At 45.6% G+C, this 22,595-nt stretch overlaps 1 protein-coding gene across 2 annotated transcripts; it reads left to right on the top strand.

Annotated features, from left to right (window-relative positions):
• Window positions 1-475: 475 nt before the first annotated feature.
• Window positions 476-21,780, top strand: znf318 (zinc finger protein 318). Of its 2 annotated transcripts, none has more exons than XM_040139671.1 (11): window positions 476-936; window positions 2,413-2,522; window positions 3,773-4,298; window positions 5,098-6,334; window positions 6,802-6,908; window positions 7,019-7,118; window positions 8,953-9,269; window positions 12,409-12,597; window positions 12,780-12,873; window positions 13,501-13,619; window positions 15,796-21,780. In XM_040139671.1, the coding sequence occupies exons 1-11, from the start codon at window positions 679-681 to the stop codon at window positions 18,370-18,372; spliced, it is 5,634 nt and encodes a 1,877-aa protein (XP_039995605.1). In that variant the 5' UTR covers window positions 476-678; the 3' UTR covers window positions 18,373-21,780. The 2 variants fall into 2 exon arrangements, with proteins under 2 accessions (XP_039995605.1, XP_039995604.1); XM_040139670.1 differs by having other exon boundaries at window positions 12,406-12,597.
• Window positions 21,781-22,595: the final 815 nt, after the last annotated feature.

The raw sequence follows: 22,595 nt of genomic DNA, 5'->3' as shown, positions 1-22,595 counted from the left end.
CCAGCTTCAAGCTCAAGCAAACAAAAAGTGAGAATCATAAGGAAACTCTGCCGTTTCCTTATTTAAAGAGAAAAACAACTCGACCCTTTAGACCAACTCTAACTTTAACTCCTCGACATTTCCCAAAGTTCCAGTTCAGCAGCTAAATGTGGGGAGTTTCAGGCAAGGACGGACTATGAAACAACGGGCCCCCGGGCACAGACTCCTGAGTCCGTACCAGTGTTGGCCGAGGCCTGATCATTTCCACAGCGCTGGTTCTGTGTCTCTTTGGATTTGTTTTGCATCTATCTTTAATCTTTTTCATCTCCTTGCGGCTGTTTGACTTTCCAGCAACAATTGTTCAAATGTTGCTTCACACACAGGCCCTGGTCCAGGGGCCCCTGACCCTTTGGTGGGGTGAGCTTGGGGCCCCTGAAGTCAACGTGTTATACCGTGTTATTCCTGTGGGGGCAGCAGCTCGTTCCGTCCCGTCTGTTTATGTCTGTCATCAGAAGAAGAAGAAGAAGGCGTCTGTGTTCTCACAGACTGGTCATAGCGCTGGGAACCGAGTGTTTTAGAGAAATATCTAACTAGTAGGTTAATACATAAAGTGTAACTGCCTGCGGTCTCTGCGGGGAGTGAACGCTGGACACATCCGCTGGTTGACCGCGGGGCGCAAGAGAATCTTTGCGGGAGGAGATGTACCGCGGTCGGCCTCCTCCGAGGGGAGGCTACCCGCTGCCTTTCGAAGGCCGAGGACCGCGGCCTCCAAGGCCCTACCCGGCACCGGACTACAGAGACGACAGGAGCCGGCCCAGGCCGCCCTACCACCACGGCTACCATGACCACGGGCACCCGGACTCCTACCGCCGCTCCCCGCCGCGCAGGAGGTACCCTTCCCCCGGGTCAGGAAGTCACCGAGGCGGGGAGTACTGGGCCGGTGGTCCGCCGAGAGAGGTGAGTGAGCCGGGCTCAGAACGGCGTCTGATTAAACTGAAAACGGATACTGTTGGTTGGTGTCAGTGCTTCTTGATAATGAATTCTTAGTCAGCTGACGTTATTCCGTTAACGCCGGTTTGCATTATTTAGTAGTACCCGTACACCAAACTCCATTCAAAAACTTTACAATTTATGACGGCCTTGCCTGTCCGGTGTTGTAGTGTTTGTGGAGCCAGGACTCTAGCGCGCAGTGTTACATCTTCCCGACAGAGGTGTCGAGTAAACTGTCGGTAATTTAAATCCACACCAGTTCAACTTTTAATGCGTCTGAACCGCCATAGTTTTTTGTCACAGAAATGTACCGGGCTCGCCGACGCTCAGCCGGCAATGAAACCGATTCTGGAAGGAGGCGTTTCGCTGTAACAGGTTGTTTCTTCGCGGTTGTTGGTATGTGTTCAGAAGAGTTTCAGAGCTCCAACGAATTGGCTCATTTGTGAACGGAGTTCGTTCATGGTTCTCTTCGTTGAGCGAGCCGACAATCACCGACGTCTGTGTGGAGACGACAACAAAGGACGGCACCGGAGTGTTCGTCTGCGTTAGTACCACACAGCACAGACACTGTCCGTTACCCCTGACGGTTTTCCATCATGGCGTCTTACTAGGGTCCGTGTGATCTTCCCCCCCGCAGCCGTTGGTTTGAGTTTATTTCTGAAAACCACCTGGACAGATCTGAAACCGTCTGCAGGTAGATGTCGACCAGTCACCGTGTGCCGAGTTGATTTGTTGCGTTATCGGTTCATGGCGGTGGGGCTGAGAGGTCCTCAGCAGGAGGAGCTTTAAAGGGCCATGTCGCCCAAAACACACACAAACATTTTCTCTCAGTTCCTCTCAGGACCTCACGGGGTCCAGGTTTGTTTCCATTTTCCCCAGTTGTCTTTATGATGCTTAACCTGACCCCAACCTGACCCCAACCTGACCCCAACCTGACCCCAACCTTACGCTAACCTTACCCTGACCCCAATCTTACCTTACGCCAGCCTTACGCCAACCATACGCCAACCTTACCCTGACCCCAACCTGACCCCAACATTACCTGACCTTACCCCAATCTTGGGTATGTCGTCCTGCAGCTCTACGGTCCTTCAGGTAAGAGACAACTGAGGCCGAATATGGTTTGTCCACGCTGAGGACACGTCTGTCTCTTTGCTGACCGTATGAGACATCTCTCAGAGGTTGACTTTTGATTGTGTTTGGTGCTTGGCTGATGTTAGGATTCAATGATCACACTTTGTTTAATTTATCCCACATTTAAAATCAGTTTACCTGTGGATCAGTCTCCTGACTACTGGGTAACAGGAATCTGACCCATCCTGAGTCGAGACGTTCATTCACGAATAATCTTTGCAGGCACATGACATCTGGATGATATTGTTCTGGAAGATTTTTAAAGCTGTTGCTACAAGTTTGATTATTTTCTGATGATATTTGTTGTAGAGGTCTCCGTCACCACGTGGGCCGATTCCCCTGAACCACAACCTGGTCATCACCGTCGGCAACGAGTTGAACGCACCACCTGGCCCCATCCCTTCGCGCCATCATGACAGGTACACATGAAAAAAAATCGACCTGTTAAACTCAGGTCCTGGTGGATGTGATGAGGAGGTAACGACGACCGCTGTGGTACTGGACAGCCCTACACTAAAACAGCAACTTAACTAAAACCCTGGTTGGTGTTGAGCACATGATTATCAGTGAGTTTAAGTACGAGTCGCAAGTTTTTACAGCTGACTTGAGATTTTTAATAACTGTAGTCCAAATATTTTTGAGAAAAAGTCAAATTACAAGAAAAATGTCTAATTTTAGCTGAAAAATGTAGTTTATTTCAAAATAAAGTTGTATTTTTACAAAAAATTAATATTTCACAACAAGAAAAAAGTCGATAATAAATTTGTAATTCCTCACATCACTTTTTTTTCTCATTATATTTCAATGCATTTTTTTCCTAAGAGTGGCCCAGATACTGAATAAGAGGCAAAAGACAGGCGACAGGAAAAAGGGGAGAGGGAGGGACGGGGTGTCCGCAGGGTTTGAAAGTCTTTAAAAAAAACCAAAGGGTTTACTCCAGTTCCCTCTAAAACGGCCTTAGAAGCTGTAGGGTAATATTGTTCGAGGCTGCTGCTGACAGTGATGTTACTTGTGGGATGTTTGTGTCTGTCGGGAGACACTCTCCACCTCCATAGTAACAGTGACTGAGCTGCAGGAGGCGCAATAACGACCAACTCCTATAGAGGTGGTGTATGTTGTGTCCATGGTGGTTTCCTTTTTTTCCCTACTGGATCGTACATAAGAGCTGTATGTTTACTTCTCTTTGCTCAGCTTGGTCGTCCTTGTTTTTGTTTTTTGATTTTTCAATTTATTTTTCCATCCATCAGTTTTCTGCAGCTCTTCTGGATCCAGGTTAATTTACTTATTAGGAATGATTGTTATATACAACTAGGAAGTACAGACAGAAAATGTGATATAAATGTCAATAAAACCATGTATTTAATAAGTAAATATAATAATTATAGGTAAGTAGTTACAGGCTTTATTGGGCCTACTGAATTTCTGTCATTGTTTGACTGGTGTGACTATAAAGAATGTTTTTAAATTACACTGTGTGGTATTAAAAAGGTCTTAAGTCTTACATTTAATCTGGTGAACCAACACTGAAATGTTAAATCTTAACTCTGATTTATTTTTAAGTGCAGCTGCAGACTGAGTCATTCTGAACTCCAGGAATCACAGACAGGGCCAGAGATCGGATATCTTTGGTGTTAAATTCAGTCCACTTAATGCCGGTCTTTCCGTACAGAGACTACCCTGCTCGACCCGAGTACGAGCGGAGCCGGAGCAGGGGCCGGAGTCCGGACCGGAGCCGGGCCAAGAGTCAGGGCCGGAGCAAGAGCCGGCCCCGCAGCCAGAGCCGCAGTCCGGACCGGAGCCGGGCCAAGAGTCGGGGACGGAGCAAGAGCCGGGCGAGGAGCAGGAGTCGCCCCCACAGCAGGTCTAGATCTAGGTCCAGGTCCAGGTCTAGATCCAGGTCCAGAGGGAGGAGCAGAGGAAGGAGCCGTGGGCGGAGCTTCAGCAAAGCAGCGAGTCATGCCCGCAGTAAGAGCCGGCAGAGGAGCCGCAGCCGCAGCCGCAGCCGCAGTCGCAGCATGAGCAGCAGCTCGAGCTCGAGCGGCCGCAGCAGAGACGACAGTGACGAGAAATCCAGAAAAGGGTTTAAAGAGCTGGAGATGGCTCGACGCAGGAAGGAGCTGGAGGAGATGCTGAGCCTGCCGACAAAATCCATCCTCAAGAAACGCACCGACTCCGAGGACTCGCCGTCACTCCGAGTAGGACACGCAAAAATAAAAATGCACTCACTGATTCCAGCACTACAGGACTGACTGTTTAAACACAAAAGGAGGAGGTTTTACCTGCTTTCTAAGAACACAGGCTGACACATTTCAGTTGTGAATTTTTCAATACTGGTGCCAAAACCATACTTGAGTTTTACCAAAAAAAACACAACAAGCCGAAGATCTCAAATGTTAAATGTTGTCAAAACAGAAAACAACCATACGAGACCTTTGTCTAAATCAGATACAATACGAAAAGTCTGGTTACATCATGAAAAATATGAATAAAGAAGTAGACTAGATTAAAATTCTGACAAAAGGATTTGATGCCGTCTTTTCCTTCTAAAAGTGTTTGTTTTTTTTGTTTGTTTGTTTTAATTAAAATGTCATTTGAAAAGTGTGCAGCCCTAATTCGGACTTTAAGGGCCGCTAATTGAAACAGATTTATGCTCAGGGTGTCTACACATCCTGGGTTGTTCAACCTCAGTTATAAACAGCAACAGGTGCGAAACAAAAGACAACCGGTTTAGACAGAGACTGGCATCTGCGCTATGAAAGATGACATCTCCAGTTTTAGTCTCTTTCAGAAAAGTTGACATGAAATTTCATACAACACATTTTCGATCCCTCAGCTCATAAACATTTAAAAAAATGGTTGAATAGCACCAAGAAAGCACTTTGTTCCAGTTAGAGATGACTGAGTTCCCAGACAGTTGACATCTAATAAAAGTATAACTGACGCTTTGTGCTACAGAGGCATCACTCTGCTCTGTCTCTTTGTGCTGTGTTTCAGAACGTAGACTCTCCCAGAGGTCTGGAGGGCTCCAGCATTTCTCGGGTGGCCGACCAGCTGCTGCAGGCGGTTAAAGGCATGGAGCCTCACATGGTGGCCTCCGTGCTGACGGAGCTGCGGTCCGACCCACAGATGGCTCACCGGGCCGGCCTGGACGCCGAGATCAAAGAGATCCTGAACCTGCTGGGGGGGGCGGCGGCGGGGGCGGGGGCCAAGGCTCAGATTAAGACCGTGGACGACATCGATGACGAGGAGAAGTTCCTGTACGGAGACTCTGAGGATCCCAAACCTCCACCAGTGTCTGAGCCAGTCCGACACCACGGGCTGGATCTGTACGGAGATGTGACGGAGGAGGCGCTGTACGGAGACTACCCCCCACCGAAAGCTGTCATCAGTCAGACCTACGGCCTCCCTCCGGGGGCCTCACCTCAGCTCCAGGCCCCTTCCACTGTGGCGGAGGTGGACACGAGGTTCGCGAGCCGGCCCACCATCAGCCCCGACCAGAACATCACGGTCCAGGTGTCGAACCCTGCCTACCCCCCGGGCACAGAGCCGCTGGAGGAGAGCGAGCGCCAGGCGCTGGAGGAGTACGAGAAGATCCAGGACCTGCTGAAGACCATCGGCCTGGACCTGGGCGTCGCTGAGATCACCAAGATGGCTGCCAGGACCAAGGAGCGTCTCCACGGAAACAAACCGCCTCCGAAGACGCCCACGCGCCGCAGACGGTACTCCTCCGGCAGCTCGGAGGGCAGCCGTGGCCGCAGGAGGCAGAGCTGCAGTGGCAGCTCCAGCAGCAGCAGCAGCAGGAGTCGCAGCCGGGGGGGAGCCCGGGGGGGCAGCTGGAGCAGCGACGACAGCCACAGGAAATCAGCTCTGCCCACATCCCTCAAAGACAGAGACGGGAAAGAGACGAAGGCCGAGCGGAGCGCCGCAGCACCGCCGCAGCACACAGAGCCGCCGCCACAAATCCCCGACCCCAAGAGCCTCCCCCCTCACGCCGGGGTGCCCATACCCACGTACCCCCCCTCACAGGTCCACAGCATGATGCCCCCTAACTACCCGCCGCCGGGTTACGGCCAGTATGGCAACTACCTGCCCTACATGCACCAGCAGTGGCCACCCATGTACCCGCCACCCAGCATGACCCTGCCCCCCCAGACCGCCCCTGACGAGTTCCCCCCCACCCTGACATACAAGCAGCCCTACAACAAACTGGCCCCTGAGCTTGGGGCCAAAGGTAAGTCCGATCAGGGTGATTGATGGTTAAAGGAATATTCCACTTTTTGAAACCTGTTCTTTATTATTAAAACAGTTTGTTCCAAGTCAACAGGAGCTGATGTCAGACAGGATGTGGGATCATCTAAAAAAATGTGTACCTCTAAGAGAAAATTAAGTCTGAGACAAAAGTTTTTATGCAAACTTTCGATGGTTCATAAGGGTTAGCAGAACTGATTCCTGGTTTAAGTTGGACCCACTGTACTTTCTGTACTTTCCGTGGTTCTTTTTTAACGGAACTTAAAGTATTTGTTTAAAACCTGTCTGACTGTCGAACTCATGTTACTTGTCCCTCTGAAGATGTGGTGATCTCATTAAAAAACTGGTGAGGAAATGAGACAGCTTTTCTAATTGTAGTTATAAGCAGCTTGTTTTTTTTTGTGCTGTTGGAATATAAAATCTAATTCCTGGACATTTTTCTGTCTCTAGGTTCAGTGAAAACTTGTGTTCAGGACACTGAAAAGGGAAGCTCTAAACTCAGCAACCACGACAGGAAAGTGTCTGAGGAGCAGAATAACGAGAGCCAGAAACAAAAGGTTTGACAACTCTTAAGTATCAAAGTGAAACAGATTGAACCACCACATGTGGATTAACAGGTACCTGCTTCTGTCATCAGATGAGTTGAACTGGTCTGTTATGTGTTCAGGTTCTGGAGGAGAGGGAGAAGCTGAAGCAGGAGAGAGAGATCAGGATGAAGAAGAAGGAGTACCTGATGAAGGAGCTGGAGAGACTCAGGAAGCAACAAGGTGGATTCATGTTGTTCACCTGCCTCCTGGTTGTCGTTTTGAAACCTCCTGCTCATTTATAGACATGACAAATGATGAATCAAACCCACTCTGCTGGGAGGTAGTTGGGACTCTGCTGGTCTTGAACTTAACTGCATGCGGATTTCCCCTCCTCCCTCCAGTCAGGTAGTTCAGGTTTCATGTGTCCAGGTTTTCCGGTGTCTGTCTCCGATACAATGGTGTTGAATGAAAAACTGCATTTAAAAAAAATCCACATCTGTCACAGACACTGGACACAGTTTTCAGTCTGGTGATGATAGAGAGCCTGAGATGATCGTGTCAATGTGTTACCATAGGAGATTTTTCTACACCAGTCATACCAATACACTCAGCGAGCACTTTATTAGGAACAACACACTAATACCGGGTAGCTCCTCCCTTTTCTCTCAAACAGTCTCAGGTCTTCGTGGTCTGGATTCCACCTGATGTTGGAAACTTTCCTCTGAGGTTCTGGTCCATGTTCACATGACTGCATTACGTCATTTCTTCTGATTTGTCAGCTGCACATTCCTCCTGCCAGTCTCCTGTTCTACCACATCCCAAAGGTGCTCTACTGGATCCAGGTCTGGTGACTGGGCAGGCCACCGAAGTCCACTGAACTCACTGTCATGTTCATGAAAACGGTTTGAGACGACTTCTGCTTTGTGACCTGGAGCATCGTCCTGCTGGAAGTAGCCATTGGAAGGTGGTAAACTGTGGCCGTGAAGGGAAGCACATGGTCAACAACAACACTCAGACAGGCTGTGGCATCAGACCATGATTGGTTTGTGTTAAGGGGCCAAAGTGGATCCAAGAAAACCTTCCCCACACCGTTACACCACCACCACCAGCCTGGTTGGTAGGTTGGGTCCGTGGATTCATGCTGTTTAAGTTCTGACCATCTGCACGTGGCAGCAGAGAGCAAGTTTGGTCAGACCAGGCTACGTTCTTGTCTTCTACTGTTCCTCAGGTTTCTGGTCTTGGCTGACAGGACTGGAACCCGACGTGGTCTTGTGCTGTTGTAGACCATCTGCCTCCAGGTTGGACGTGTTGTTCATCCTGAGATACTTTTCTGCTCACCACAGTGGTAAAGAGTGGTTACCTGAGTTACCGTAGACTTTCTGTCAGCTCCAACCAGTCTGGCCATTCCCCCCTGGATCCCGTGGATCCTAATAAAGTGTGGGGGCTTTTAGTAGCCATTTTATTTTCTATGGGACGGAACGATCTGCTTCTCAAGGCATCTTTGTCAATGGCGCATCAAAACAACCACAACTGTTGTTTTTTGGGTGAAATCCCACACAGCTGTGGTGGTTGGTTTACATATGTAAACTCTCAGCAAAGAAGAAACTTCTTGATATTTCCTCCCCCAGGTCAACGCATCTCCAACACTGTACCCTGACCGCTACTTCTGCCTGTGTGACGTGCTCAGTGTGTGATAGGGAGTCCTTAAAGGACAAGGCACAGTCCGTGAAGTTTCACTGGGACCGTCCTCAAGTGCAGGAGAGAGAGTGGAAAAGAAAGAGGCACATTAGCAGAGACAGTGAGCCAATCTTTGATTATGTTGCATGATTAATAGTAAAAGTTGGTGCTTGGTTTCAGACAGATTTTTTTTTTTCATTTTTCTCATTGATGACATTTTTTTCACATTTTAGCTCAATAGCTCAAAGTCCCGTCTACTCTCTCTTTACTAACATGTTTCCAAATCATCTTGATTTATCACTGAACGTTCGTGGTTATTAACGGCAGCTGATGGAGAGGAAAGTGCTGAGCAACCTGTGTGTGTTGGTCTTCTTCTACATGTTTTTTGTGTTTCCAGGTGAGCTCCTGAGGAAGAAGCGCAGGGAGAAGGGTGGTCACAAAGATCCTCTGCTGCAGGAGATCAGCCACCTGCAGGAGGAGGTCATGACTCAGATCTCAAACCTCCGCAAGGAGCACGAGGCCGCCGAGAAGAAACGCAACGAGATCGACAAGGTGGCCCTCATCCTTGGCCTCAGCCCGTCCGACCGGCCCCGCAGGGCCAGCAAGCCTGCCGAGGACCAGGAAGGTGAGCCGCCGACCCCGCCAGAGAAGAAGAAACGGGAGCCGGAGAGGAGTCCTGAGGGACGGCAGGCGTCCAGCAGCTCCACGTTAAAGGTACAAACACCTGCAGAGGAGGTAACACAGGACATACTACTAAATGGTAGTGTTATACATCATAGCTAGGGATCATTACTGTCATTTTATATTGACCAAAATATACACGTGAATTTATGAGTATTTATATTAAAAACCAGTTTTAAAACCTTTTTTTTTTTACAGTTCAAAGTTTTACTTATTAAATATCTGCATTAAATATTGTGAACATAGAACATAATTAACTTAATTAGTTTAGCTTAACTGATTTCACAGAGAAGGGTCAGATATGATTTATGATGGAAACACAGACCAGATTAAAGACTGAACGTTAAAGCTCTGATCTGTTTCTGACTGTAAGAACTCCTGAATCAGCTGATTAACCTGATCCGTTATCAAACTGCACATTTACTAACCTGTATTATTTATGTAACAGGATTTTCATCAGTCAGCTGCTTTTACGATGCATCTAAACTTGATGCTTTTTTTTTAGTCAAATTTTTGTTCGGGATCGTAGTTTTGTTTTGTCGTTGCCGCCTCGTCAGCTCAGCATCAGCTGAAACTCGTTGCAGCATCACACGGGGGGGTTGTTTTACGATTTTTATGTTTCCCTTCACACAGTCGGAAGGAGACTAAGATGCCAGAGTCGCACATTGCGTGGAGGCTGTGATAAGTGAACCTTTATGTCAGCAGTAATTGAGAGAGCAGCTGTGCATCATAAATCGAGTTTTGAGTCTGAAATAACCGCCCGGGCGGACAAACAAAGGTGGTGTAGGTACAGTTCCACAGCACTGACTCCATCAGTACAACAACAGTAATTAATTCCGTCATTTCTACTTTGCCATTTTTTTCAATCTGCCGTCAGTAAATTTACAAACTTCCTGCACGTATATTTCACAACATAGGCCTGTCAGGAGAGGGAGGATCATGCCCTTTGAGCTGCTGAAATGCTTTTAATGTGGAGCATCTGTGCAGGAAGTGTTGAGTTTAATTGATGGAAAAAAAACAGCAAAGTAGAAGCGGCCCCGGTTTGAGAGTTTATAGTATCACATTTCTCTGCATCAGTCTGCTTAATGAAACTAATCAATTAAGGATGTTTTTCTTCTTTTACTCAACTTTTCAAAAAAGACTTTTGGTGATTTTAGTGCAAACCTGAAATTATAACCACCTGACCTGCAGCTGGATATCGGCACATCTCCCGATTTGATTTTGATTCACAAAGACTAGAATCGATTTGATTCTTATGGATTCAGTCACATCAGATAAATACCAACGCTGAGTAAAGCTCTTTTCAGAATTTACCCAGGGAACTTAAATTTCTTTTACATTCAACAAGTGAGCAACACTGTTGTTGCCTTGAATATTGAACTGTGTAAAGTCACATTATGGGGAAAACTGTAAACACATTTGCTGGTCATAAAACTAACCAAGGATTTATTTTCGCTGGCAAATGTGAAACGACTGAAACACAACACATCTGTATTTTTAGATATACATACGCAAAACAGTTGAACAGGAATTATAAAAAACCTGCAGCACTTAAATTCTGCATAGTCCACCTTAATTATCCGTGTGAGACCAGACAGGACAGAAACTGATTCTGCTCACTGATTCATCTGCACTGTTTGTGTTGAGATCTGCAGAAAGCTGTTAGCTGGTGTGACCCCCCCCCCCCCCCGACAGGGACAGACTGAATAAATTAAGAATCTCTCAAACTGATCACTCCACTTCCACGGCCTCTCATCTCATAGCCAGAGGTAATATCTCTTCATTCGGAGTGTAAAGGTACACAGAATTCACCGTTCGGTACAAGTTTGGTACAGGAAAAAAACAAGGAAAAAAAACCCAAAGCATGAGGAAGGCTAGGTTTCATTTATTTAGAACACACACTAGTGCAGGTTACAGTTTGCTCCACCTCGTGTCGTCTAGTCCTGCCTGAGGGAGTTGGCACAGCCTGTAGCGAGTTATAAGTAGCAAAATGATCACAGGTCATATTTTTATGTAGGGCTGATTAAAAAAAGACAAGACAAGTAGGCCACAATAAGCTACGAACCTGGAAATCATCTCTTATGTTATTAAAGTACAAAATAAATAGAATAATAAAAAATAAAACTTGGTTCTGTGTAATGTTCATCGATCTTCACAGATAGTCTACCACGTATTCGCCATACGTCTGCATGTAATGTTCATACCGTGACGGTTCTGGACGAATATACGTACTATGACATCCCTACTCTTCAACAAACACAAACAGATCGCAGATCAGTCTTCAGTGAGTCAGCTGGCAGGTCCACACAGGCTGTAACTGTTCAGGTCACAGTTTACAGGACTGGTGACTCTGCTCATACAGCAGATATCATCTACGGTACCTTTTAACTTAAAATGACCTTGTGCTCGTTGTTACACCTCAATTTCCACAAACTGAACCACTGCGCGCACACATTTAACACGTGTTTACTGAGAAAAAGCCACAAATGTAAAAATCGATCTCGAAATTACATTTACGATTTTTTTTTTCTTTCTTTTTTCAACATCCCTCACCTGACCTCTGAGCTACAGTTGCTTTTATTTTGCGAACAAAAATAGTCTGTTCAGTTTACAGAGAAATCATTAATGTTTGGAAATGTCTTAAGTATTTTAAACATTACTTGACAAGATTGTCCGATCTTGTCCTGTTAGTTTGAACATAGATAGCTCAGTCAAATTAGATGTTCATGGTAGTCTCTTTATCTCTACAGATTATGAAGGAAAGTTTTCTAGGAACGTTGTAAAGTTGCATGCAACTTCTCTCCGAGTTAAGTGAATCGGTGAATTTAGACCTATTTAGATTTGAACAGTATCATCACAGGCTTGTGCTCAGAGTTTGTTAAAAGACACAAAACCTCGAACCTGTGACTTCGAAAATAAATCAAGCGTGAACTTCAAAGCCGGTTAGAAGTTATCGGTATAAAAGCGACAGCCGGATTTTCTCTTACATGTTGACTAACGTCTTCGAGGCTGGAACTCGCTGAAGGTGAGAAACTTTTTCATTTTCAGATTTTGTGGAGCTGAGTTTTAAAGATCGAACTCGTTCCTTCTCTGAATGTTTTTGTGTGAGTGAATCCTGACTGCTGACTTTTACCTGCCATGTTGACTCTCCTCCATCTTTGTTTTTTAGCAGACCTCGGCGGCGCGGTCGTCGTTGAAAGCATCCCCTGACAAGCCGCCCATAAGTGGCCCTCCTCCAACCCCGCCCCCGGAGCCGTTTGAATACTATGACGCTGGAAACCACTGGTGCAAAAACTGTAACGTCACCTCTGGATCCATGTTTGATTTTTTCACGCACTTGCACAGCAAAACGCATCGAAAGGTTTGTTCATCAGATGCAGTTTTTTATTTTTTCTACCAATTTAAAAAGCATCATTGTGCATATATATCAACTGCTCTTTTAAGATCCATTTGTGAAATTTTATTCAACACATTTTTTGCTCTGGAAGGAGTTGGTTTTTTGCCCCTTCACATTTCGTTTTCTTTTTCTTTTTCTTTTCACAGACTCTGGACCCCTATGACCGGCCCTGGGCCTCAACTCCCACCAAAATCGTCAAGAACATGCCACCGGAAGAGAAACTGACAAAACCTGCCAAAGGTACTCCTACTGCACATTCACGGTTTCCTTGAAAAGTCATCGTAATGCTGCTTTTTGCCCAATGATCCCGGTCTGCGAGCCGCTGAATTTTGTTAGCCGTCCTCTGCTTCCAGGTGGAGCTCAGTGCGGAGCGCTGCTGCAGCGTCTCTGTCTCTTAATGAAAGCAGTGCTAACGAAGTGACAGAGACTCTCATCAAAGCACAGAGGAGGCTGCTCTCCCCAACTCTGATGTCAATTCATTCGTTTTTCATGTCTCATCCTCAAATGAAGGCCGCTGTAAATGTAACGTACTGCAGTAACCTTTGGAAAAGTGCTTTACTTCCTCAGTACAGGTGTGTTCGTCTGCTCATTGCCCCAAACGTGTCTTAACGTTCCTACGTTTTCCGTAGTAACCCTGGTATCGCTGAGCTGTTACAACACTTTTCCACCAGTTACTGCTCTAAAATAAGACCTATCAACTCTTCACCATCTATTAATCTAAATATTGAATAAGCAGATTTCACCTCTCTAACCCTCTTCTGTCCTGACAGGCACTGAAAATGGAGACGTCCAGCAGGTAAACACGATTGACAGTTTATTTTATCGCCAGCTGTGGGTTTAAACAGAGGCTGGTGTGCTTTGCTGCAGGTTCGGAGTTCCTGCTGCCTGTAAGAGGATTCTTCTGCCTCCTGTGTAAAGAGTTTTATGGAGACGCCATCTGTGCAGAAGAGCACGTCACCACGCATGCTCACAATGAGAAATACAAGGTATTTAATTGTTAGAGTGAAGAATCGACACATACAAACGGGGGGTGGCGTTAAAGGGATAGTTCACCCTACTTACCAAAGGAAAAAGCGTATTCTCCATATTTCTCCGGTTAAATATTTTTCGTTTTATTTGTCCATGTGTTTCTCTCAGATTTCAGCCTCCATCCCAGTACAGTGGAAATAAATGAGATTTAGTTTGTGCTGCTCACAGCTTTAAATAATGACATAACTAAACAGCAACATCTGTTGAAGAAACCGTGTCCCTGTTACTCTGGATAATCCACAGAACATACTGGAGACAGAAAGTGGTGAGTTAGAACTGTCCACTGTGCTGCGTTCACGTCACCAGACAACTCCAGACGTTCGTACGACTGAAGAGTTGGTGTGTTAGGGTTCAGTTCTGAGCATTGACAATATAACGCCGTATCCATCCAGTCTTGGTTTAATAGGCGGGTTTCCTCTTTACAGACAGGCTCGCAGCAGTGGGGTAGAAAACATGTTTCCACAGTGTTATATACATTGTGTTATATATTGTTACGTACAAAAATTCTGAGTATTATGAAACCAAGCAGCTGCTGGAAACCGGTAAACTTACTGCTCAGAGGTAAATTTGTATGCGACACATCCTTGCAGATGTCTGTCAGCTCTGGTTAACTAACAGGACACATATCCCAGTGAGACACGGCAGCTATAGCAGGGATAACGCTCAACGAGGCACAAAGTCAGCTCCACATGTGGAGAGAAATGACCTGTGTCCGGAAACAACAGCTGACAGCAGCAGGTTAAAAACAGACACAGCAGCCTCCTCACACAGTTAATGTCAACATAAAAACACTAACGTTGTCCTGCTGTTTGCTGCTGCACAAGTTCAGAGCTCAGACTCACTCCTCCTAGTTTTTAAATTCATATGAAAATCCTGCTGTTTCTGCCAGATGTGTCACTTACATTAGAGAGGACTGCAGTGTGAACAGGCAGAGCTTCACTCCTGACAAACTGTGTCAATACAAGATTTGAATCAGTGTCATTGAGCAGACACACAGGCTCATGAAAGCAGGCTCTGTGCACCTGTTCATTACAAGAATAACAAGGTGACACGTTTTCCATCCACAGCATCAGTCTGCTCCTCCGTCAGCTGTAAGCGAGTCCCCAGCTGAAACTGTAAACGCATTTAAACACAGCCTCAGCAGTATTCATTAAACAGCCTTAAACACACAGTGAGAGTGTGAGCTGACAGACATTAAAACTGGAGTTTGTTACTGCAGTTTCAAAGTACAACATCCACAGCTTCGGACCTGATCTGAGCAGATCACTGCAGCTGACAGCTGATTCTGCTCTCTGAGCTGGATTCCTTCTTCAGATAATAACATTTTCACTCATTACATTTCAGCGTGGTGCAGATTTAGACACAGACACAACTTTTCATGTTGATCTCAGAAACTCTCAGCCATGCTGGGTGGTTTTCTGCCTCCTTCCTGTGCTGCATTTCGCTGATGACGTTGCTCAGAAACCCGTCTATCAGCTTGAACAATGGACTGTGGCTGACGTTTGGCGCATTTGGTTTTCAGGCCACGTGTGTATTATTAAGAGTCTAGTCACATACTGTATGTTAGTGCTTTAAAAAACGATTTCCGAGGCGTATTTAGGACTGGGATGTTGGCGTGAACGGCACTGACAACTGGGAACGTAGTAATGAGTGTATCTTCTCCATCATATGATTGTGGCATTATCCAGAGTAGAAGTAAAATTAGCCTTTGCTAGAATTATTTTGTGTGAATGTGAAGGTTCAAATGGGATCCAGTGAGGTTCATACCAAATACAGGATGCTGTTTGAATGTTTATGGCTCATTCGATGTGCTGGTTATCTCATTTTAGATTTAGGTTGAAAGTAGACCCCTACCAGTACTGGACTTTAGAGACCAATACTAATATTGATATTTGTGTCTTTTAAAGAATAGTGGCCTCTGTGAAATGTACGAAGCAGAGCATTTTACACTGTAAAGTGACCCCAAACGTATCTTTTACTTTTCTCTACCGACGTTTACCGTTACTGACGTGTCCGCCAGAAGCTAATATGGGCCCAGCTCTAATCGGAGGTGTCTGTATGTCAGGCTGAAATGTTGCTCATACGTTTTCTTCACTGCCTCATGTGTTTCTGTTTTGATTCCTCATTCACCAGAAACAAATGTATGAGAATCCACTGTATGAACAGAGGAGGAACCTGGACCGCCAGGCAGGACTGACCTTAGAGACGGGGGGAAAGAAACGCAAACATGAGGACGATGACAAAGGCAGCAAAGACAAGGAGGAAAAGACCAAACACAAAAAGGAGAAAAGGGACAGGGAGAAAAAGAAGGAAGATGATGATGCTGCACAGGAGGAGAATTCTAAAGTTAAAATGGAGGAAGAGGAGGATAGCTTGAAGCGAAGCAAGACAGGAGAGGATTTTAAAATTGCCAAAAGCCTGGAAGAGGAGCGGCCTTCTTACAGCAAGAAAGATGAGGATGAAAATTATAAATACAGCAAAAAGGATGATAAATACCGCCACAGCAAAGAGGAAGAGGAGAGGGGCAAATACAGCCGAAGAGATGACGACGACCGATACAAGTACAACAGAGAAGAGGAGTATCGGTACCGGTATCGCAGGGACGATGAAAACAGATACGACAACCAGCCCAAATATGGCCCGCGGGATGATGAGGATAAGTATAAATGTGGTAAATACTCAGATTTCAGATCCAAATACGACAGAGAGCGTGATGAAGGGAAACCTAAGGCTGAAAAGGAAGCTTTTAAAAAGCATGACCTGGGCAGACCAGCGGGGAAACCAGATGTCAGCAAGCCTGAACCTGCGGCAAAGCCCTATGACCTGCCCAAAGTCCTCTGTGGACCCAGTCCGGCCATGAGGGCCAAACTCCGCAAACAGAGCCTGGAAGCCAGCAAGCCAGCTCCTGTGGCCACGACCGCTTCATTTGGAAAGTTCACGTGGAAGAGGAAGGAGAACATGCTGGCAAAGGTGGCTGAGAAAGTGGCTGCCGAGTTCATCAAGGAAGATGAGGCGGCTGTTAGCCAGCAGCATCCAGTCTCCGTGGAGGATTCTTTTGCAAAGTCAATGGCTGTCGCTAAGGAGATCGCAGAGAAGCTGGGGGGCCAGCACAACATGCCTCCTCCCTGGGTGTCCAATGGCGCCAACCGGGGAAGGATCCGGCCCAACCTCCCAGCACCTGCTGCAGTCTTGAGGAAAACGACCATGATGGGTAAACCTGCACCTCTGAATACCTTTCTCTCCATCAGGCCCCAAAACACAAATTTACAAGGACCTCCTCCAAAAGACGGGCCGATAATTTCTGACGGTCTATCAAAGCCTCTAAATGCTCAGAACGCACTGCTGGAAACTAAACCTGCGCCGCCACATGGTAGACCTGGACCATTCGAGGCTATGCCTGCCCCAGAAGTGTCTAAACCTGAGCCATCTGAGGCTAAACCTCCACTGTTTGTGTCCAGACCTGCACCATTTGAGGTTAAACCTGCACCACCAGTTTCTAAACCTGCATCAATTGAGACAAAGCCTACACCGCCTGGAGCTAAGTCTGCAACATCAGAGGGTAAAACTCCACCATCTGAGGCTACTCCTGCTCAATCGGAGGCTATACCTGCACAACCAGCAATGATAAAGATAGTGTCTGACGTTGCAGCTCCCGGTGTCCCAGAGAGTGAGCAGATCCGTACAGTATTCGTCAAGCCGCCACCTTTCATGAATATGGGTGACGGAGCTCAGAAGTCTGAGAAACTTAAGAGTAACCTGGCTGCAGCTAAAGCCCAGGATTTATTTGGCATCTTCTACAGCAGCACTAGCCATGCAGGTCCCTCTTCCATCACCAAACTAGCGAAAGACTCCAGAGCTGACAGGAGTAGCATAAACAAAAGTCCACTTCCAGCCCCACAGACACCAAAACCACAACCTCAGCCTTCGGCCCAAACCCAGTCCCAACCCCCAACTGAGGTCCATACATCTCCAAAACTAGACTCAAACGGTTCCCCACCTAGTCCACAGTCCCAGCCAAAAACAGAAATTCAGATTACTTCAGTTTGGTCCTTGCAGTCTACCCCAGCTCCAACACTTGAGGCGGCTCCATCTGAAATGAATTCACAAACAACTCAACCAAAACTGACTCCCCCACCTCAGTCTGAGACTCAGAATGTACTCCAAAACCAGTCTTCGACTTCTAAATCTGAATCCCAAATCACCCCACAAACTGAGCCTTCCGAGCCAGAACCAACACCTCAAATTCAGTCCCAGTCCAAACTCCCTCCTCAAATCCAGACCGAGCAGGACACCCAGCCCCAGTGTCATCCAGAGACCCATCCTGACACAGCTCCTGAACCTGAACCCGAACCCGAACCCGAACCCAAACCGGGCCCCAAAAGTAGAGGTAAGGCAACTCCAACTAAGAAAACCTCCCCCGCTCCCCGCCCTGTCCGACAAACTCGATCCCAAACTAGATACCAGACCCGGCGGCAACAGCAACAGCAGAGCCAGTCTGAGCCAGAACCTGAGCTGGCTTCAGGGGACTCTGACTCGGCAGTTTCAGACCCAAAGGGGCTGGAAACATCAGACCCTGGCTCCGGGTCACAGCCGGAGGAGGGGACACTGAGCGAAGGAGATCCTCGGGTGATGGAGATCACCCCTGAAACCCTGGGCCTCCCCTCCGACATGACCTCCCTGGACTTTGAGTATGATTTTAACTTTGAGTAGGAGCTGAGCAGACTGAGTGTTGGGATCTGAGGAGGGGGCTTGTTTAAAACCACTCATCTATCCAGGATGTTCAGACGATCACAAACAGTCTTTTATCAGTAATTTACTGGACTTGAAGGCAGCTGGAAGTGACGAGAGGCGCTGACAGACTTGAGACTTTTAAAACACTGACCTTCATCTGTTAAATGAACAGGTTTGACGTTTTCTGAAACCGTTATGTTCAGTCTCTGTGGATCCAGTACAGAAACAGGTCCTGGATGTATTTGGCCTCGTTTAAAGGATCAGGCTGGTGTTATTTTATCTTTTCAATATCATCAGCAAATTCCCCTGAAGATACAAACCCAACATTAATTTATCCTGTGTCTGTGTTGTATTTGGCTCCACTGTCAAGTTGAAATTAGTCGAATAATCGATCAACAGATAATAATTAATCACCTATTTGGATATTTGATTAATTAACAACTCATTTTTCAAGCAGGTTGCAGCTTCCTCGCTGTAAGAAATTCCTCTTTTTCTTTTTCTTATATAATAGAAACTGTAGTATTTTGGGGATTTGGACTGCTGGTCAGACAAAATGAGGAATTTAAAGATGTCACCTTGTATTCTGGGAAAATGTTAAGTATATTTTCATTAATTTCTGAGGTTTAATAGACACTTAATGGAGTATGATAATAAAAGAAACAGCAAATTAATCAACAATTACAGTCATAGTGAGTTGCAGCCACTGGTGTCAAAAAAACACAGACTGTTTTGTTGCATTTAATGAGTTTATTTTAGTTTATTTTATTCCTCTCAGCTTGTTAAAGAGGCAGTGAAAAGTGAAACTGAGCTCATTCTTATGTTTCATTTATTTTTCTGTTTAGACTGAAAACACAGTCAAAATACACTAAACTTCATGGCGCCGACAGAATTACTCACCCAGAGCAAACTGTTGCTCTGGGTGAGTTATTGCATAAGGGGAAAGTTCCAAAAGCTACTGGCACTAAATGGCCAAAAATATGTGGACACCTCTCTTTTAGGTCTGGGTTTATGGTTTGGGTCCCTTAGTTCAGTGGTTCCACCCCGGATGACAAACTATTAGCAGGGTAAACTCAATGTTGGTGTTTGCTCTTTAGCTGAATTCTTGTTCCTCGTAAAAATATAAAATAACTCGGAGATGAAGCTGATCCGTCTTCTCATCTGGCGCTGGAGAGCAGGATTTCCTAAAATGTCGGACTGCTCCTTTAAAGATCAGCGCGCTGTCTTTGTCCCGTTCTCACAGATAAAACCGCTCCTCGTTCTAATGTCTCCTGCTGAAGGTAACGTACTGTACATGGTTAGTTGTTTCTCTCGTTGTAGAGTCAGTGTCTCCTGTTTAGTTGTAAATCAGTGACCAGACATTCGCACAGTTCAGCTGCTGAAATGAAACTCAAAGCACGGACCAGTAAACAGCTCAGGTCGTTTCAGAGCTGCAGCAGCGTTCACGTGTTAACTGAAGATCCAGGATCTGATCCCTGTAAATCTGCATCAGGTTTTCTCCGTTTGTTGTGTCTGATGCACTGATCTGTGGTCAGCGTCTCTTTGTGGGTCAGAATAGAAACAAACTGTTCGTCTTGTAAAATTTGTCTCTCTAAGTAAAGTTTTAATAAAAGTTAGTGGGTAAAACCAGGCAGGTCTGTGTGTTGTGATTATACAGAGGATTAGGAATCAGCTCGATTTTACTCTAGTTAACGAAATAAAATCTTGCGTCGTCTTTTGTGATCTCCGCTTTTCAGACCACGTTTCTTCTCATGAAGGATTTAGACGACTTCCCTCCTCATCCCATAATTTTTTGCATGATCATAAGATAAGTCTATTTTAAAATCTCAGGGAAATGAAACGTGAGGAAGAACTACACACTCCTGTTCTTTTTTAAATTGCCAACCATGTTGGGTTCTCCTGCAGCCTGGGACTTCATCAATGGTGAAACATTAAGTCCAAAGTTATGGAACAGTTCTGACTGTTAAAGTCAACTGAACTTTTTAAGTCAAAACTAAGACACTTTGAGTTTGAAATATTATGCTGACATTGTTTGTCAAGAAATGTCTACTTTTCTCCTCCTCTCAGAATTTTCAGCTTGTCCTTCCTAACTACCAGATACCCTCAGATGTACATTAATGCCAATGTTGGTCCATGGGATAAGTCAGAGAAAATAATAATGTAATCTGTTGTTTGGCCACCTCGTGGGCAAAAGACATATTTCGTTGATTTTCACCCAGAGGTGGCCAAACTTCTTCATACAACTGTACGTGCAGAGGGAAACGAGTCACCAAGAACTCTCCATACTTCGAAATAATTTGTTCTTTTTAACAACACTGTTATTCCCCGGTTCACCATATTTCCTCCATGAGTCTGGTGTAAAGTCTTGTTTTCAGGTTGAATGGATTCAATCCACCTCAGCAGTTATCGGTCTTGTGGTTCACTGAGGTGGTTTTCTGATTTCCACAGGTGTTGTCATAAACACAGTGAGATGTTACAGGTCAGACGTGAAACTGGGCGACAGTAAATGTCTGAAGGTTATTGACGAACTCGCTAACAGCGCCGCATTTTTTTTAACACAAAAACTCTGTCTTGCTCCAGATGTCTGACGATTTACATCCATCAGCTGTAGAAATGTTTGTACCGTCGAGGTTTCTAAAACCTAAATTGACCGTCTGGTGTACTGATGTTTCTTTTGAATGCTGTAGTCTCTTTGATGGTTCAGTTTAAAGGTGTCACCCTCGTCTTATCATCTTGTAACAGCTCATATGAGTGTGTGTGGCAGACTGATTGTTCAGAGGTTTTCTTCTACAACTCGAACCATCGAGGGTGTGGGTTTGGTTTCACAGTCAACGGCGTCGTGGGCGAGTCTCCTGCAGACAAAGGTAAGACGAGCAGCCCTCAATAACCATCAGCAGCAGCGAGAATCGAAAACTGTCAGCTACTCGCAGGGAACATGTCTCGTTCACATTCTTCTTCATCTTTCCCTATTTTGTGAGTCTAGATTTACATAAATATTTAGTTTTATATCTTACTCATTTTCACTGTTTTAATTTTTGGCTAAGTTGTTGTACAGCTAATTTAGCCTTCTCCCACTTCTGTGGTGCTGCAGGAAGACGAACAGTTGATGTTTCATCACATTTGTGTCAGATAGAACCAGGAGAACCAAGAGGACCAGTCTGAGAGGACTGGTTCTCCTGGTGCTTGTTGCTGCTCAGCCCATGACTGCATTACAGGAACAGAATTACAGAACCTATCTCTGAGATACACGTTGTGTTGACAAATGTAATAGTTCATATAGACACAGAAACTTACTGAAATAATCCTTTAACCGAAGAACTCGGCGATTTGAATCACGAGAGGAAACACTGAAGATTTTTGTATGAAATGATCTGGACAAATAAAGTTGGACGAAACAGACTGATCGTGTGTTGTGATGTGTTTCCATGTTTCTGGGTAAAACCGGCTCTGACTTTAAAGTGAGTTCAGAGACTCATCAGTCAGACCCTGTAGCTGCCTTCCAGTCCTTCCTGAGGGGATTAGAACCCAACTCTTCGGGGTGACACATCAGTGAAGCGCCAGAGGCAGCTGAAGTTGTCCTACAACACTGTTTTAAACATCAGAACATTTCATGTAACTCACTGTTTTTCATTCTGAATCTTTACACAGCACTGAGCCTATATTGGCCACTAGGTGGCGCCACAGTGATAATGAGTGAGCAGGTCTGAATGAAGAAGGGGAGGAGGTGGCTGCATTGTTTGAAATAATATTGGTACCATTACAACATGAATAATTGAATCTCAATACAACTGAACTGAAACCAGTTTGAAAACATGATGTAAAATACATTTTTTATACTATTTGGTGATTGACTATCTAGAAATCTTTATATCTAGAGATAAAATGAATTTCAATATTATAAAAATGAATGATGACTAATGCTCACCACTCGGATAAAACAACGTGTCCCCATTAAACGCCGTGGCTCAGAAATGGGTTAAAATATAGTCCTCTGTGCTCATGTAGCAGAGGACCTGAGCATCGTTTCTCATACCTGTTTTATCAAGCTGAGATAAAACTTCACTGAGCCTGGGGAGGGAAACTGACCAGACAGGCGGGTGACTACAGGATACAGAAGAAAAAGATTTCTAATGTACAACTGCGATCACCTCAGAAAGCTGAACGTGTGTGTTACCTTAGACCAGTGTATAGAAATGACATTCAAG

The sequence above is a fragment of the Xiphias gladius genome, chromosome 11 (genome assembly GCF_016859285.1).
Source record: "Xiphias gladius isolate SHS-SW01 ecotype Sanya breed wild chromosome 11, ASM1685928v1, whole genome shotgun sequence".
Lineage (NCBI taxonomy): Eukaryota > Metazoa > Chordata > Actinopteri > Istiophoriformes > Xiphiidae > Xiphias > Xiphias gladius.
The sequence above is the reverse complement of the archived record's forward strand: the minus strand, read 5'-3'. Positions and strand labels throughout refer to the sequence as shown.